The sequence below is a fragment of the Aquarana catesbeiana genome, linkage group LG08 (genome assembly GCF_042186555.1).
Source record: "Aquarana catesbeiana isolate 2022-GZ linkage group LG08, ASM4218655v1, whole genome shotgun sequence".
Classification (NCBI taxonomy): domain Eukaryota; kingdom Metazoa; phylum Chordata; class Amphibia; order Anura; family Ranidae; genus Aquarana; species Aquarana catesbeiana.
Window position 1 is genome coordinate 49,511,987 of NC_133331.1, and position 18,155 is coordinate 49,530,141.

The 18,155-nt window shown below is 43.1% G+C and overlaps 1 protein-coding gene across 1 annotated transcript in view; it reads right to left on the reverse strand.

Annotated features, from left to right (window-relative positions):
* LOC141106663 (pancreatic triacylglycerol lipase-like) overlaps positions 1-17,931 on the reverse strand; it is a 69,601-nt gene extending 51,670 nt beyond the window's left edge. Inside the window, exon 1 of the mRNA XM_073597605.1 lies at positions 17,808-17,931. Within this exon, the coding sequence (XP_073453706.1) occupies positions 17,808-17,931 (124 nt within the window). The remainder of the gene's footprint in view (positions 1-17,807) is intronic.
* Between the last annotated feature and the right edge of the window lie 224 nt (positions 17,932-18,155).

An 18,155-nucleotide genomic window follows, 5' to 3' on the forward strand; every position in this document is an offset into this window, starting at 1 on the left:
CTTTCATTACAAAGTAGATCTGCACAATTCTGGCTAAAATGAGAATCACGATTTTTTGCCGTAGAATAAAGATAACGATTCTTGCGGTGTGACATCTTCTTTCACATTATACAAAAACAATTGGGCTAACTTTACTGTTTAGTTTTTTTTTTTAAATGAATTAATGTGTAATAAAAAAAAAATTTGCAGGGGGGGCAGGAGGCGGAGCCTAGCGGAGCAGACATGCATTGTTAGAGCCCCACACCGCTGAGGAGAGAAGAGAAGGACAAAGCGGAGCCTGCAGGCTCAAAAGGTATCCATTTGAACCTTTTTGCCCCAGGGAACAAACTGTGAAAGTTTGGGAAGGAAATATGGTACTGGGAGGAAACCGTGGCAGAAATAAAAATCACCTCACAAAGAGCTCACAGGCACTCACTGCAGCTGAAGCAGCTCCAGTCACCTCACAAGATACAGCATCAGGGCGCTCTCACAGACAGAAAATGTCACAGCAAGACTCTCCATTTGAGTCAGATACAGAACAAATCCTCTCACAAACTTCTCCACAAGCCTCCTCAGTATCCCCAGTAATATTATTACAATTTGAAAAGATGCTTCATAAGGCTTTAAAACAAACATCAGACCAAATAACAAAAAGCCTAACCAAAGAAATAAGAGAGCTGAGAAACCGCACCGCAGCCTTAGAAATAAAAATGGATGAAATTGAAATTACAACCCAAGAAAATATAACAGAATTGGAACAATTAAAAAAAGAGAATTTAATACTTCAAACTAAGCTCGAAGATTACGAAAATAGAGCCAGACGTTCAAACTTGCGCATAAGGGGAATACCTGAAACTGTGACAGACCTGCAATCTACTATTACTGCTCTATTACAAGAACTAAAGCCAGATATCCCTATTGAACGTTTAGAACTGGACAGAGTACACAGAGCCCTCACAGCCAAAAAGAAAGATGGACCCCCACGTGATATAATCACAAAATTTCATTATTACAGAACGAAAGAACAAATACTAATTGCTGCAAGAGAAAAAAAGGAACTTAATTTTCAAGGACACAATTATCAAATTTTTGCTGACCTATCCCAACTTACTATTACTAAAAGACGATCCATGAAACCCCAACTAATGGAACTGCAACGCCAAAACATTATGTATCAATGGGGCTTCCCCTTTTCAGTCAGATTTAACTACCAAGGTACAATTTACAGAAGCAGATCAGCAGATGAACTACAACAAACCCTTTTAAAATTAAATCTGACAGAACCCACAAGCAGCAACACTCCCACACACAGAACAATGGCATCATCTTCACCTTCAGGCAGCACCCAGAAAATTTCAGAACAAAATGGGAATCATCATTCTCACAAAAGAGGCCGTTATGCCACATCATCCATGGACCAAGAAGATTCAATGGACTGACATCCTAATTCCTGATATCTCTTCATTTATTATACTAAGAGATGGTTCTCTATAAAAAACCTATATTTATAACTGAATGTAACTGCATTCTGATAGTCACACACTGTGGGGATCATGTTACATTCCAGTTATATTTCTTATTACTTCTGATTCATATAGCCTTAGAATATATAAGTGAAATAAGGAAATTCTTGTTCAGTTATATATTATCAGGTAATAACAATAGATTTATTACTTTTTAGGACAAATATGTTCAATAATCCAGAAGTAATGGAAGCTTTTTCTTTCTTTTCTTAAAACAAATATATTATTACCTAACTAGTTCCTAGAATTATGTTTTTGTTTATTCTAATCTGAAGCAATACAACCTCAATTTTATGAGTTAACATATCTAAACAGTTACATATGAATAAAATATGTAATTGTTTACTCTAAAAGGGTTAAAATCCCAAAATAATTCAAACTATCTTCATCAATACCAAAGTTATTAACAGTACCTTTCTAACTGAATTATTTAGCCTTGGGCAAGACTAACCATATACAACCACCCTGGAATAAATAATTTCAACAAAAACTATATTCTGCACTCCAATTAATGAAACATCATTTTGATGTCTTTTGACATAGCACTTCTTTCCTGTAAGCGGAAGATCCGTGTACCCCCATTAGCCCTCCTCATTCTCCCAACCATATTATGTGGGAGTGTGACGAAGGCACTTATTCCCCTGAGAGAGATATTTATTCTCTTTCACGGGTAAATTGTGATTACTTGCAAAAAATAATTTATACAATGTATCATCTAATCTCATATGTTTTTTGTTTACTCTTTACTCCAGAATTCACTGGTTTCTTTTCTATCTATTCATCTCTTCAGTCCACACAGGTTGATCTGCGCAGTCAGCTCTGCATAACAAAAAGTAAGTCAAAACTATTTGATCTATTGCCATGGCACCACTGAATATACTTTCCCTGAATGTTCAGGGAATAAATGTCCCTCAAAAAAGGACCAAAGCCTTCCGTACTTTCCATAACAAGAAGGCTCACATAGTATGCCTCCAAGAAACACACTTCACCAAAGATTCTACTCCAAAATATATTTCTCCTTTTTATCAACAAATTTACACGGCTTCTGCCTGTACCAAGCAAAGGGGAACTCTAATTGCATTTCACCGATCCACACCATTCACCTTATCATCAGAAATTAAAGACCCAGAAGGTAGATACCTGATACTCATGGGTTATATAATGGATACAGCAATCACGGTGATTTCCTACTACGCTCCTAACAAACAACCTACACCATTCCTCTCACATATATTACAAGTGATTAATACACACAAAATAGGAACAGTGATAATGTGTGGGGATTCGAACCAGGTCCTCCTCCCATTTCTAGATAAATCACCTTTTACACCATCCAAAATAACCTCTAGATTACCTTTTTTTCAACTTCTTTCCAAATACAATCTGGTAGATTCGTGGAGAGAAAGTAACCCAATGAAAAAGAAATTCACTTATTTCTCGCACCCTCATCAAACCTTCACCAGAATAGATCATATTTTTCTAACAATAGGAATGATACCAGAAATTATTGCATCAGATATAATTCCGATTCCGTGGTCTGACCATAATGCAGTATACACTACTATAGCCTCAGCCATACCAAAAGCGCATGACCCAACGTGGTACTTACCGGACATAATGCTCAAACACCCACTACATCAGATGGCCATTGAACAAGCTTTAAAGGAATACATATCAATTAATAATACAACAGACATCTCCCCAATAACACTGTGGGAAGCTCATAAGCCTGTCTTGCGTGGTACAATACAAAGACAAATGGCACTATTTAAACGGGAACGCAAAAATCTAGCAAAAAAACTAGAACTCAATTTTAATGCAGCCTACATATCATTTCAAGATAATCCATCTCAGAGTACAAAATCTCATCTGGAAAAATCTAGTTCGGAATACGATCTATTTCTCACTGAGTCAGTTGATAAATCCCTCAAACGCTCCAAACACAATTTCTACATGAATACAAACAAACCAGGTACATATTTGGCTCGGGCATTAAATTCAACTAACAAATCTTTCAAACCAATACGTTTGAAATTATCAAAAAATGTTTACACTTGTAATCCAGTTAAAATAGTCCATAAATTTCACTCACATCTCGCAACTTTATACAAGACAAACAATGAATTTAATCCTACAGAAGCTGAATCCTTCTTCTCAAAAATAACCTTACCTGAGTTATCTCAGAATCAAAAAAGCAGTTTGGATGAGCCTATAACTATAGATGAAGTTGCTAACGCCATAAAAGACCTAAAACTTAACAAAAGACCAGGCCCAGACGGCTACTCGGCTTTATAGTATAAAACATTCTCAGAAATACTCTCTCCCATTCTCACTGAAACTTATAACAAACTTCTAGATGGACATTCTTTTCGGCAAGAAACACTAATGGCAATTGTTTGTATGATCCCAAAAACCCTTTCTGATGATACTTCCTGTGTGAATTATCGGCCTATCTCTCTGTTAAACCTCGATATTAAATTATTAGCAAAAATAATAGCAAAACGCCTCAATAGCATTATAGGAAAATTAATACATAGAGATCAAGTAGGCTTCATGCCAAATAGACAGGCAGGCGATAATATACTCAGGGCAGTGTTATTGGCACATATTGCTAAAAAACGGAAAATCCCTTTATGTTTTCTATCTCTCGATATTAAGAGGGCATTTGACACAGTATCCTGGCAATATATGCAATATTCATTACAAAAATGGGGTTTTGGACCCCACTTTTTAACATGGATCAAAGCATTATATAATAAACCCAAAGCCTATATAAAATATGCTGGATACAAATCTGAAGCCTTTAATATCGAAAGAGGTACCCGACAGGGTTGCCCATTATCTCCCTTATTATTTGCCCTTATACTCGAACCCATGGCCCAATACATCAGAACAAACCAAACTATAACTGGCATTGAAGTAGGAGGTATTACACACAAATTATGTATATTTGCAGACGATATATTACTTTTTCTATCATCACCACAGGTCTCTGGTCCTAACTTAATACCAGCTCTTGATGGATTTGCAGCCCTATCCGGCCTTATGATTAATCCTAAGAAATGCCTAGTGCTTAATATTTCACTCACAAACATGGAATTGATCCCGGCTAGGGCTGCACTCCCATTCACATGGGCAGAAAAATCAATCCCATATCTTGGAATTCATTTAACAGCATCTCATTCTGACTTATTCTCAACCAATTATCCTCCTGTATTAAGACAGATCACAAATCTAATAAAACAATGGTCGCAACTTCCTTTATCCTGGATAGTGAAGATTAATGCAATCAAAATGACCATTCTACCCAAATTGCTTTATCTATTCAGAGTCCTCCCTATTCCAATTCCTTCCTATTTTTTGAGAATAGTACAAAAAAGAGCAACTTAGTTTATATGGGGCTCTTCTAAACCACGTATACCTATACACACACTACATCTTCCCAAAAATAAAGGAGGCCTGGGATACCCTAATTTTACTAACTACTACAGAGCAGCACATTTGGCCAGTCTGTCCAAATACCATGCAAAACAGGAAATCCCATTATGGGTATTTATAGAGGCTTCAGAAAATGACCCTCTATTAATATCAAATTTATTATGGCTTGATCCTAAAGACCGCTTTAAAATTCATAATCCCATAACTAAACACTTCTTATCTCTCTGGGATAAACTAAAAACCAAATATCAGTTACAATCTCCACACAATCCTCTCCTTTCTTTTATCAGAAATCCGGCCTTTTATCCGGCATGGATCTACCCAAATTCTTTTAAAGCTTGGACAACATCAGGCATTCAGACACTAAATGACTTCATAGCATCTAAATCATTCCTTTCATTCCCATCGCTTAGAGAAAAATATGATCTACCAAACTCTGAGATATTTAGATATCTCCAAATCAAAAATTTCTATACACCATTCCTAAAGGGGGATACACCATTATCCCAATTATCCATTTTTTAATCAATCTGTACAAAAGATCCATTTGCTAAAGGTACAATTTCATCACTTTATAATCAATTATATGGAGTAGCAAATCTTAATAGACCCTCTTACGTTCAGAGGTGGGAGGAGGACCTGGGACGAACTTTAGAAGACACGGACTGGTCTAACATATGGCTCACATCTAAGTCATCTTCACCCAACATCTTAGCACTGGAGACAAATTATAAAGTCCTAACTCGCTGGTACCTTGTACCCGCTAGAGTGGCAAAATATTCACCTAATACCTCAACTCTTTGTTTTCGAGGATGCCCAGAAATAGGCACATATTTACACATATGGTGGACATGCCCAGTAATCCAAACCTTCTGGAAGGAAGTCTTCGTGATTGCATCTAAAATATTTAAAAAAATAATACAACCAGATCCATATTTAACTTTACTTAATCTAAAACTGGAATGGTTAACACTCTCTCAATTCAAACTTATGATCCAACTAATAACCGCTGCAAAACAAACAGTGGCCAAGGCATGGAAATCTCCTACATTGGTACTAGCAGAAACAATTCACAGAATGAATAATACAATGTCCCATGCTAAGATGGTAGCCATCGATCAAAATCAAATTCCAAAATTTGAAAAACTTTGGCATCCTTGGATAAAACAACAGTTCCTGTCAAACTTCAATGACTCTGTCCTGTTGCCATGGTAACAGATTAAATGACTTACAGAGACACCCATTCTAAGGCTTCAAAGAGAACTAAAAAGAATAATAAACTGACGAGCGGGACAACCTTGTGGACCATACCTCTACCTTTCAACCCTTTTTCTTCTTTCTCTTTCCTTTTCTCCACCTTATGATTAAAGCTCATTATCAGAATTTATTTGACCTATATACACTCTACGTGTAAACAATATGTATAGTAGGTATAAATCATTTAAATACCTACAAAAGTAACTAAGGAAATGATATATATCTTTAATTTAGGTTTACGTGAACCCAACGTTTAATATTTGAAATTTCATGATATTTACCTATATAAACCCTACTGTAAAACAATGAGCTTACTTTATAGATCCTTGTAAACTTACTTTATGTATCTTTATAACATTGTATACTCAATAAACTTCTTTTGACAAGGAAAAAAAAAATTGCATTTGAAAAACCGCTGCACAAATACGGTGTGACATAAAATATTGCAACAACCACCATTTTATTTTCTAGGGTCTCTGCTAAAAAAATATATATCATGTTTGGGTACTCCAAGTAATTTTCTAGCAGAAAATAATGATTTTACTTGTAAGCAACAAATGTCAGAAAAGGTTTGGTCTTTAAATGGTTAACCACCTCAATAAAGTGCACTTTCACCCCCTTCCTGCCCAAGCCATTTTTCAGCTTTCAGCACTGTCACACTTTGAATGACAATTGCGCGGTCATGCAACACTGTACCCAAATGAAATTGTTATCATTTTTTTTCCCACAAATAGATCTTTCTTTTGGTGGTATTTGATCACCTCTGCGTTTTTTATTTTTTGAAAAAAAGTTTGAAAAAAAACACAATATTTTTTACTTTTTGCTATAATAAATAGCCAATTTAAAAAACAAAACAAATTTTTTCCTCAGTTTAGGGCGATATATATTCTTCTTGGTAAAAAAATAGCAATAAGCGCATATTGATTGGTTTGCACAAAAGTTATAGCGTCTACAAAATAGGGGATAGATTTATAGCATTTTTATTATTATTTTTTTTTTACTAGTAATGGCGGTGATCTGCGATTTTTTTTTTTTTTTTTTTTAAACTTACAATTTTTTATTAATTTTTCAAGATAAGAAAGAAATCTTCAGCACAGGGTACAGGAAGTACAATTTGTGGCATTGCAGGCATTTCTGGCATGCAATCAACTAACATTTGATCGATGTTACAATTCAGTGTAAACATGTGTAGTGAACAACCAAAGGGAGTATGTAGGATCGTCATACAACTCTGATAGTACATCCAATACTACCCATTACATAGGTGCACAAACTTATAAAAAAGGAGAAAATTATAATAAAGAGGTTGAGAAAGTAAGAGTAGATAGGAAGAGAGAAGAAGAGAGGACAACCACCCGTCCCCAGAGCCCAGGACCGTCCGAAGGGAGGCCAACCATAGGTAATCAAGAGATGCAAAGCATTAGGTCACAGGAGTCTCCAACAGGACCCAAGGTTCCCATATTTGGTTATGTTTATAAAGAGTATCATTTAAAGAGGTATTCCATTCTTTTAACATCTCTGATCCTGGAGTGCAGCTCGGACAATGAGGGGGGATCCCTCTTTTTCCACCCTAGGGCCTCCAGACACCGTGCTGCAGTAAGCACATGTGCAAAGAGTTTTTTTGATGTTTTAGAGAAGGTGGCAGGTGGGAGGCCCAAAAGAAAGATCTTCGGATCGAGAAGCACTCCAGTACCAAAGATGGACTGGAGCAAGGATTGCACCATACACCAATAGGGGATGATTAGAGGGCAGGTCCAATAGACATGAAATAGCGTCCCCCTATCTTTACAACATCGCCAACATCGGGGATCTGCCAAAGGGTATATGGAGTGGAGCAGGTCAGGGGTCTGATACCAATGGAATAGAATCTTATATTGATTCTTTTTATAGAGCGTACATATGGAGCTCTTAGAGGCCTGAATCCATAAGGACTGCCAAGTCGTCAAGGGTATATCTGTGCCCAGGGCCCGTTCCCACTTATCCATATAGGTGTGCCGTGGTCCATCTGGCGATAAATCCATGATCAGAAGCTGATAGGTGCGGGAAATCATGCCCTTAGGGGACGGGCCCTCTAAACATAACTTTTCGAAGTCGGTTAAGGGAGAGAATCGAAAATTCGGTATTAGAGATTGTGCGTAATGTCGTATTTGTAAGCAACTGAAAAAAGCCTGTTTAGGAATGTCAAAGGCGTCTTGCAGTTCTCGGAAAGATCTTAGTGATCTGCTTTTAGGATCAATCAACTGACCATAGCGGAATAAGGCCTTATCCATCCAGAAATGAGACATCTGTGAGGTTAAGCTGTCGGGAATGTTGGGTGTAAATAAAAATGAGGTGACTAGGGAAGAGGTAGTGGTAAGCGGATATGCCGATTTGGCACGTCGCCATAGTGTACGCAGAAGGGCCATTGGTCCTAGCAGTTGTATGCTGCCAGGTGCTATATCCGAACTCCAAAGCATGGAATTCGGATGAACGGGGGCTAACCATAATTTTTCAATTTGTGTCCACCGATTATAGGCATGGAGAGTACACCAAGAGGCTACAGGTCGTAACTGGGCAGCTAGATAGTACTTAGCTATGTTGGGAAATGCCAGGCCGCCTTGATTACGAGGAGCATATAGAACCGATCTAGTGATCCGGTGCCTTTTATAGTTCCAGAAAAAGTTTATCAGGTCACCCTGGAGTCTCTTTAGGTGTGAGGATAGAATGGGGATAGGGAGCATCTCAAAAAGATATAAAAGTTTAGGTAATACCGTCATCTTTAGGGTCGCAAGGCGGCCGAAAAGGGATAGTTTCAAAGACTTCCATTTTGTCAGGGAGGCTCTAATTGAAGTAAACAGTTGGGGGAAGTTAGCTTTATATAGAGTGTCGTATGTGGGTGTGATATAGGGAAGAGGACTGCCATGAGTAGTTAAAAGATTGCGATAGGGCTGATAGTGTTTGATGGGACAAATTGAGGGGGAGGACTTCCGTTTTTGAACTATTAATTTTATAACCTGAAAGGGCGCTATACCGATCTAGCTCTACTTGTAAATTCAGGAGAGAGATATGTGGTTGCGTGAGAGTGAGAAGGACATCGTCTGCGAATAAGGAAATCTTAAAGTCTCTAATACGGACTGGGATACCATGTATGTTTGGGTTCTTTCTGATATGGGCTGCTAAAGGTTCAATACATAGGGCATATAGAAGAGGGGAAAGTGGGCAGCCTTGACGAGTCCCGTTAGAGATCTGAAAAGTAGAGGAGGAGGCGATTTGAGTACGAACCTGGGCCGAGGGGGATGAATATAGGTGGGAGATAGCTCGGAGGAATGGGCCCTCTATACCAGCCCGATGGAGAGTCGCAAACAGGAAAGGCCAACTTAACCTATCAAAGGCTTTTTCGGCATCTATACTGAGCAGTATTGCCTCCAATGTGTTCCTGTTTGCAACCTCCACCAGGTCGATGACCCTCCGGGTGTTATCCCCGGCCTGCCGAAGAGGAATAAATCCCAACTGATCTTTACGGACCAAAGACGGCATGAAGTTGTTCAATCTATTTGCCAACAGTTTCGTGAAAATTTTTAAATCTGTATTGAGGAGTGCTATCGGTCTGTAATTGGATGAGAGGGTGTGATCTTTTCCTGGTTGTGGGATTAATGTGAGGAAAGAATTTTGCATATTTCTAGGGATAGGTGTTTCAGAGAGAAATAAATTAAAAAGGGTCGTCATTAGGGATGAGCCGAACACCCCCCGGTTCGGTTCGCACCAGAACCCGCGAACGGACCGAAAGTTCGCACGAACGTTAGAACCCCATTGACGTCTATGGGACTCGAACGTTCGAAATCAAAAGTGCTCATTTTAAAGGCTAATTTGCATGGTATTGTCCTAAAAAGGGTTTGGGGACCCGGGTCCTACCCCAGGGGACATGTATCAATGCAAAAAAAACTTTTAAAAACGGCCGTTTTTTCGGGAGCAGTGATTTTAATGATGCTTAAAGTAAAAAAAAAAAAGTGAAATATTCCTTTAAATATCGTACCTGGGGGGTGTCTATAGTATGCCTGTAAAGTGACGCGTGTTTCCCATGTTTAGAACAGTCCCTGCACCAAATGTCATTTTTAAAGGAAAAAATCTCATTTAAAACTGCTTGCGGGTTTAATGTCATGTCGGGTCATGGCAATATGGATGAAAATCAGTGAGACAAACGGCATGGGTACCCCCCAGTCCATTACCAGTCCCTTTGGGTCTTGTATGGATATTAAGGGGAACCCCGCACCCAAATTAAAATAAGGAAAGGTGTGGGGCCACCAGGCCCTATATACTCTGAACAGCAGTATACAGGCGGTGCAAACAAGACAGGGACTGTAGGTTTGTTGTTAAGTAGAATCTGTTTGTAATTTTGAACATTTTTAACGTGTTTAGCTCCAGCCAAAAAATCTTTTCTAAGCTTTTTGGAAAACATAGGGAAGGGTTATCACCCCTGTGACATTTGTTTTGCTGTCTTTCCTCCTCTTCAGAAGATTTCACCTCACTTTTTTGTCCCAATGAAAAATGTTTTTTGAAAATTTGGGTTTTTTTGTGGAACAAGGATTGGAAAGCATCAGTGGAAAGGAGAACTTGTTTTCCCATATTAACTCTTACAGGAGAGAATTTCCCTTCCTAGGGGTAGATTTCATCTCACTTCCTGTTGTCTCCTTCCGTTTGCAAGTAGGAGTCGTTTGTAAGTTAGATGTTTGAAAGTAGGGTCCTGCCCTATATACTCAGCAGAAATTTGGGCCTTAGGTGTTGCTGTGGCCACAACACTGTAAGCCCTCACAGGGCCCTGCTGTGAAATATTAGATCAAGAATTGTAATTACATGCCCCTGTTGAACAGGAGCTGAAAAATTAGGCCTTAGGCACTGGTGCTGGTGCCACAACACTGCAACCCCTCACAGACACTCTAGTTGGAACGCAGGAACGAGCCCTGCTGCAAATTATTGCTTCAAAAATTGTAATTACACGCCCCTGTTAGACAGGGGCAGAAAAATTGGGCCTTAGGCACTGGTGCTGGTGCCACAACACTGCAACCCCTCACAGACACTCTAGTTGGAACGCAGGAACGAGCCCTGCTGCAAATTATTGCTTCAAAAATTGTAATTACACGCCCCTGTTAGACAGGGGCAGAAAAATTGGGCCTTAGGCACTGGTGCTGGTGCCACAACACTGCAACCCCTCACAGACACTCTAGTTGGAACGCAGGAACGAGCCCTGCTGCAAAGTATTGCATCAAAAATTGTAATTACACGCCCCTGTTAGACAGGGGCAGAAAAATTGGGCCTTAGGCACTGGTGCTGGTGCCACAACACTGCAACAAGCTATCAGCGTGATGATTGAGGAGGAAGAGGATAATTACTCAGGGATAGTCACTCAGCATCAGCATAGGCAGTCTTTGAAGGGATCTGAGATTTCAAAAAAAATTATTCGGTTACATCAGCATCAGGTGCTTGGTAGCTGGTGGTGATCCAAGACTCATTCATTTTTATGAAGGTCAGCCGATCGACCGAGTCGGTGGACAGACGCACCCTGTGATCGGTTGCCACGCCTCCAGCAGCACTGAATGTGCGTTCCGAAAGAACGCTGGATGCAGGACAGGCCAGTAGCTCAATTGCATACTGTGCAAGCTCTGGCCAGTGATCCATCCTCAAGACCCAGTAACCCAGAGGATTTTCGGTGGGAAAGGTGTCCAAGTCTGATCTTGCCCCTAGGTATTCCTGCACCATGTAAAACAGACGCTGGCGATGGTTGCTGGAACCGATCATACCTTGGGGCTGCGGACCAAAAAATTGTCTGAACGCATCGGTCAGACGGCCACCTTCTCCACCGCTCCTTCTTTGACTGACCGAAGCCTCAGCAACACGTTGTCCAGAAACAGGAGTTTGTAACCTCCCAGTCTCTGGGAACGCGTTGCACAGACCTTTCTGCAAGGCCTCCCGAAGATGTTTCATCCTCTGCTCCCTCTGCGATGGCAAGATAAGGTCCGCAACCTTACCCTTGTAACGTGGATCAAGGAGGGTTGCCAGCCAGTATTGGTCCTTCTCCTTGATACCACGAATACGAGGATCCTTACGCAGGCTTTGCAGGATCAGGGAGGCCATGCAGCGTAGGTTTGCTGAGGCATTCGGTCCGGAGTCCTCTGGGTCACTAAGAACGACATGGTCCGCAGCCACCTCCTCCCAGCCACGTACAAGTCCATGTGTTTCTTGGGACTGATCCCTTAAAGACTGCTGCTGATGCTGAGTGCCAGGCTCCACCTCCATACTGACACAATCTTCCTCCTCCTCCTCTTCCTCCTCGTCCTCTTCCTGTGTGATCGGCGGGCACGCAGGAACACTGTCTGGATAAAGGGGGCCTTGAGAGCTAAGGAAGTCCTCCTCTTCCTGCCTCTGTTCTGCCTCAAGTGCCCTGTCCATTATTCCACGCAGCGTGTGCTCCAACAGGTGGACAAGGGGGACAGTGTCACTGATGCATGCACTGTCACTGCTCACCATCCTCGTGGCCTCCTCGAATGGTGACAGGACAGTGCATGCATCCCTGATCATGGCCCACTGGCGTGGGGAAAAAAAACCAAGCTCCCCTGACCCTGTCCTGGTGCCATAGTCGCACAGGTACTCATTTATGGCCCTCTGCTGCGTGTGCAGCCGCTGCAGCATGGCCAACGTTGAGTTCCACCTGGTGGGCATGTCACAGATTAGGCGGTTCTTGGGCAGGTTAAACTCCTTTTGGAGGTCCGTCAGCCGAGCACTGGCATTATATGACCGGCGGAAATGCACACAGACTTTCCTGGCCTGCCTCAGGACATCCTGTAAGCCCGGGTACCTGCCCAAGAACCGCTGCACCACCAAGTTAAGGACGTGAGCCAAACAGGGCACATGGGTCATTTGTCCCTGTCGGAGGGCAGAGAGGAGGTTGGTGCCATTGTCGCAAACCACCATTCCTGCCTTAAGTTGGCGTGGCGTCAACCACCTCTGAACCTGCCCCTGCAGAGCTGACAGAACCTCTGCCCCAGTGTGGCTCCTGTCCCCCAAGCACACCAGCTCAAGCACCGCATGGCATCTTTTGGCCTGCGTACTTGCGTAGCCCCTTGAACGCCTACGGAGCACCGCTGGTTCCGAGGAAGAGGCCATGGAGGAAGAAGAAGAGGAGGGGGTGGAGGAGAGAGGTGTGTCACAATCAGCATTTTGGAGGCGTGGTGGCGGAACAACCTCCAACACTACTGCACCTTGTCCTGCATCCTTCCCAGCTGCCAGCAGAGTCACCCAATGCGCCGTGAAACTTAGGTAACGTCCCTGTCCATGCCTGCTGGACCATGAGTCAGCGGTAATATGCACCTTACCGCTGACCGCCCTGTCCAGCGAGGCATGGACATTGCCTTCCACATGCCGGTAGAGAGCCGGAATCGCCTTCCGTGAGAAAAAGTGGCGTTTGGGTACCTGCCACTGAGGAACCGCACATTCCACAAACTCACGGAAGGGGGCAGAGTCTACCAACTGAAAAGGCAGCAGTTGAAGTGCTAGCAATTTTGCCAAGCTAGCATTCAACCGCTGGGCATGTGGATGGCTGGGAGCAAACTTCTTTCGGCGGTGCAGCAGCTGGGGCAGGGAAATTTGCCTGGTACAATCTGACGTCGGTGTACCAAAAGCAGATTGCCCACAAGTACTTGGCTGTGACACACCTAATTCTACACCTTCATTCCTCTCACTGCAGGTCTCAGAGAGGACTGAAGGTCTAGTGGGGTTGGAAATCTCAGCTGATGAGGAGCAAGGAGAGATCCTCTTTGTTCTTTGGTGTGGGTCTTTTAGATACGCTTGCCAACGAACTGCATGGCAGGTCAACATATGTCTGGTCAAGCATGTGGTACCCAAGCGGGAGATATTTTGGCCACGCGAGATACGCTTGAGACATATGTTGCAAATAGCAGCGGTGCGATCTGATGCACTCGTCTCAAAAAAGGCCCACACCAAAGAACTTTTTGAATAACGCGCAGAGACTGCAGCGCCCTGCACATGTGGAGCTTTGGGGTGTGATGCAGTCAATGTGCTGCCCTTAGGCTGGCCCCTGGAGGGCATCCTGCCTCGTTGGTGATGTGCTGCCGCCTCCTCCTCCTCCTCCTCCTCCTCCTCCTCCTCCTCCTCCTCCTCTCTCCTATCAGGCACCCACGTTGAGTCAGTGACCTCATCATCCCCTCCCTCCTCATCACTGGAGCAAACCTGGCAGTATGCTGCAGCAGGGGGAGCATGACTGCCAGATTGCTGTCCTTCTTGGGCACCCCCTCTGTCCGCGCTCATGTTACTGCCTTCATCGAGCTCAGTATCGTCATCAGAGCCTTCCAAACGCTGGGCATCCTCCTGGAGCATGTACCCAACACTGTGGTCAAACAGTTCGAGGGAATCCTCATGAGGACATGGTGGAGCTAGGGAAGGAGTCACTGATGACATTGAGCTGAGGGAAGAGGCCGCTGCTTTGCCAGACAAAGCACCCTGGGCATGGGTGAGAGAGGATGAGGAGGATGAGGACGGCTTGGTCATCCACTCGACCAAGTCTTCCGCATGTTGCGGCTCAACATGGCCAGCTGCCGAAAAAAAGGCCAAGCGTGTCCCATGGCCACGTGCTGATGAGGATGCACCGTCTCCACGACCAGCACTAGACACAGAGCCTGCTTGCCCTCTCTTATTGGCTTGTGACTGTCTGCCTCTCCTTCTTGGCCTTCCAGACATACTAATGGCCTGTAGCTGCACTAAGCTGGGATAGAACACCTGTAATTTTCTTCAAGTAGCTTTATATACTGTAACCAGACAAGCCTGCCTGTCAGTAGGAAGATAAGAGGAACGGATCTAGCTGAACACTGTGAGCAGGACGCACTGTACTAAATGTAAATAGTCTAGCTGCCTGACCGTGGTACTAATAGGATCAAATAGAACACCTGTAATTTTCTTCAGGTAGCTTTATATACTGTAACCAGACAAGCCTGCCTGTCATTAGGAAGATAACAGGAACGGATCTAGCTGTACACTGTGAGCAGGACGCACTGTACTAAATGTAAATAGTCTAGCTGCCTGACCGTGGTACTAATAGGATCAAATAGAACACCTGTAATTTTCTTCAGGTAGCTTTATATACTGTAACCAGACAAGCCTGCCTGTCAGTAGGAAGATAACAGGAACGGATCTAGCTGTACACTGTGAGCAGGACGCACTGTACTAAATGTAAATAGTCTAGCTGCCTGACCGTGGTACTAATAGGATCAAATAGAACACCTGTAATTTTCTTCAGGTAGCTTTATATACTGTAACCAGACAAGCCTGCCTGTCAGTAGGAAGATAACAGGAACGGATCTAGCTGTACACTGTGAGCAGGACGCACTGTACTAAATGTAAATAGTCTAGCTGCCTGACCGTGGTACTAATAGGATCAAATAGAACACCTGTAATTTTCTTCAGGTAGCTTTATATACTGTAACCAGACAAGCCTGCCTGTCAGTAGGAAGATAACAGGAACGGATCTAGCTGAACACTGTGAGCAGGACGCACTGTACTAAATGTAAATAGTCTAGCTGCCTGACCGTGGTACTAATAGGATCAAATAGAACACCTGTAATTTTCTTCAGGTAGCTTTATATACTGTAACCAGACAAGCCTGCCGGTCAGTAGGAATTTAACAGGAACGGATCTAGCTGAACACTGTGAGCAGGACGCACTGCATTAAATGTAAATAGTCTAGATAGAAGATAACAGGAACAGATCTAGCTAAACTGAATACAGTGTATATATATATATGCAACACCTGGGATGCATATATATACACAATACACTGTAAGTGCAGCTAACTGACTGACTGTTCTGCCTAATCTATCTAACTCAAATCAAATGACACTGTCTCTCTCTCTCTCTATCTCTCAGCACACCGGAACACACACTACACAGGGCCGCCGTGCAGGCGGCCTTATATAGTGTGGGGTGTGTACTAAATCCCCTGAGCCATAATTGGCCAAAGCCACCCTGGCTTTGGCCAATTACAGCTCTCTCTACTGACAGCGCTGTGATTGGCCAAGCATGCGGGTCATAGTGCATGCTTGGCCAATCATCAGCCAGCAATGCACTGCGATGCCGCAGTGAATTATGGGCCGTGACGCGCCACACGAATTTAGCGCGAACGGCCCATAACGTTCGCAATTCGGCGAACGATCGAACAGCCGATGTTCGAGTCGAACATGGGTTCGACTCGAACACGAAGCTCATCCCTAGTCGTCATGTGGGGAAGTAGATGTGGTAGGAAAGTCTTGTAGTAAAGGTATGGTAGTCCATCAGGTCCAGGGGCTTTGTTATTCGGTAACGATTTAATCGTATCCATCACCTCTTCTTCTGTAATATAAGAATTAAGAGTCTCCAGGGCAGAAGAGGAGAGCCTAGGTGTATCGCAGTCTGCTAGGTAAGTGTGGATGGATTGGGATAAATCAGGGGAGGGCGGGTTGTGCGGAACACTCGGGTCATTGTACAGATTCGAGTAGTAGTCATGGAAAAGTTGGGCTATTTTAGTAGGGTGAGACTGGAGGACACCATTTGCATCTTTAAGGTGGGTAGTGGCGCTGGTCGCCGCCCGTTTGTGAAATTGTTTTGCCAAGAGCGTATGTGGCTTATTTGCTTTATCGTAATAAGTCTGTCTTAGCCTAATCAGTGCCTTCTCTATCTTACCCAAGTCAATGTCTCTCAGCGCAGCTCTGACACTAACGAGTTCCCTAGGGGTAGCTAGGGACGGAGAGGAGAGCAATCGTGCTTCTAAATGTTTTTAGTTTGTCTAAGAGGACGCGGCGAGTTGCATTGGCGTTCCGCTTTAGGGCAGAGGAGAGCAATATACATTGACCTCTGAAGACCGCCTTATGATCCTCCCACAAGGATGAAGTGGAAACCTCAGGGGAGTTGTTTTCTGCAAAATACAGCTTCAGGGTTTGTTCCAATTCCGCTCTAGAAGGTCATGTTTGAGTAGAAAGTCATTCAGATGCCAGTGACATTTACGAAAGGAACCCGGTGAAAGTGCCAGGGAGAGTGTAATCGGGGCATGATCCGACCACGAGATAGCCTGAATATCTGAGTCTATGCAGGGTCTCAGGGTCAAAGCATTGACAAAGAAGTAGTCTAGTCGCGAGTGGGACTTGTGAGGATGGGAGTAAAAAGTAAATTGTTTAGCTGATGGATAAGCGGTGCGCCAGGTGTTAAACGGGGCATATTTTCTAATTAATTGGCGAAATAGGGTGGCTTTTCTATGGGTAGCTACATGGATTTTCCCAAGACCCAGAGAATGTTTATCAAGACTTGGGGAATAAGTTAAGTTAAAGTCCCCTCCAATAACCAGATACTGGTGAGGAGCTGCAAAGAGGCAATAAAAGACTTTGGACAGAAAGGAGATTTGATTTGTGTTCGGGGCATAGACGTTGCATAGAGTGAATTTGGTGCCCTTCCATAAGCCTCAGAGGATGAGATAGTGTCCTAGTGGATCTGAGTATAGAGATTGTAACTGGAAGGGGGAGCTTTGCTTAAATAGGATTGCTACCCCTGCTCGTTTATGCGGACCGGAGGTCTGGTATATTTGAGGGAAGTGTTTACGTGCAAATGCCATGGTGCCCGTTTTAGCAAGATGTGTCTCCTGAATGAAAATAATGTCAGCTCTAGACTGCTTAAACTCTCGCAATGCTAGGCTTCTCATAATATTGGAGTTAAGACCCTTCATGTTTAGTGAGAGTATGTCAATCAGGGTGGGTGAGTTAGGGGGGTAGTAGCTTACCTAGCGAATTTGGTGGAGCCCAGGTATATAGAAGGTCCATGGATCGAATCCCCAGAGCGAGTTTGGTTCGGAGATCCGCGACCCCACGAGCGGGGACCAGGCCCCGGAGGCGGGCGGTGCCCAAGAGGTTGAGGAAAAGAGGAGAGAGAGAGGAAAAAAATCCAGTAGAA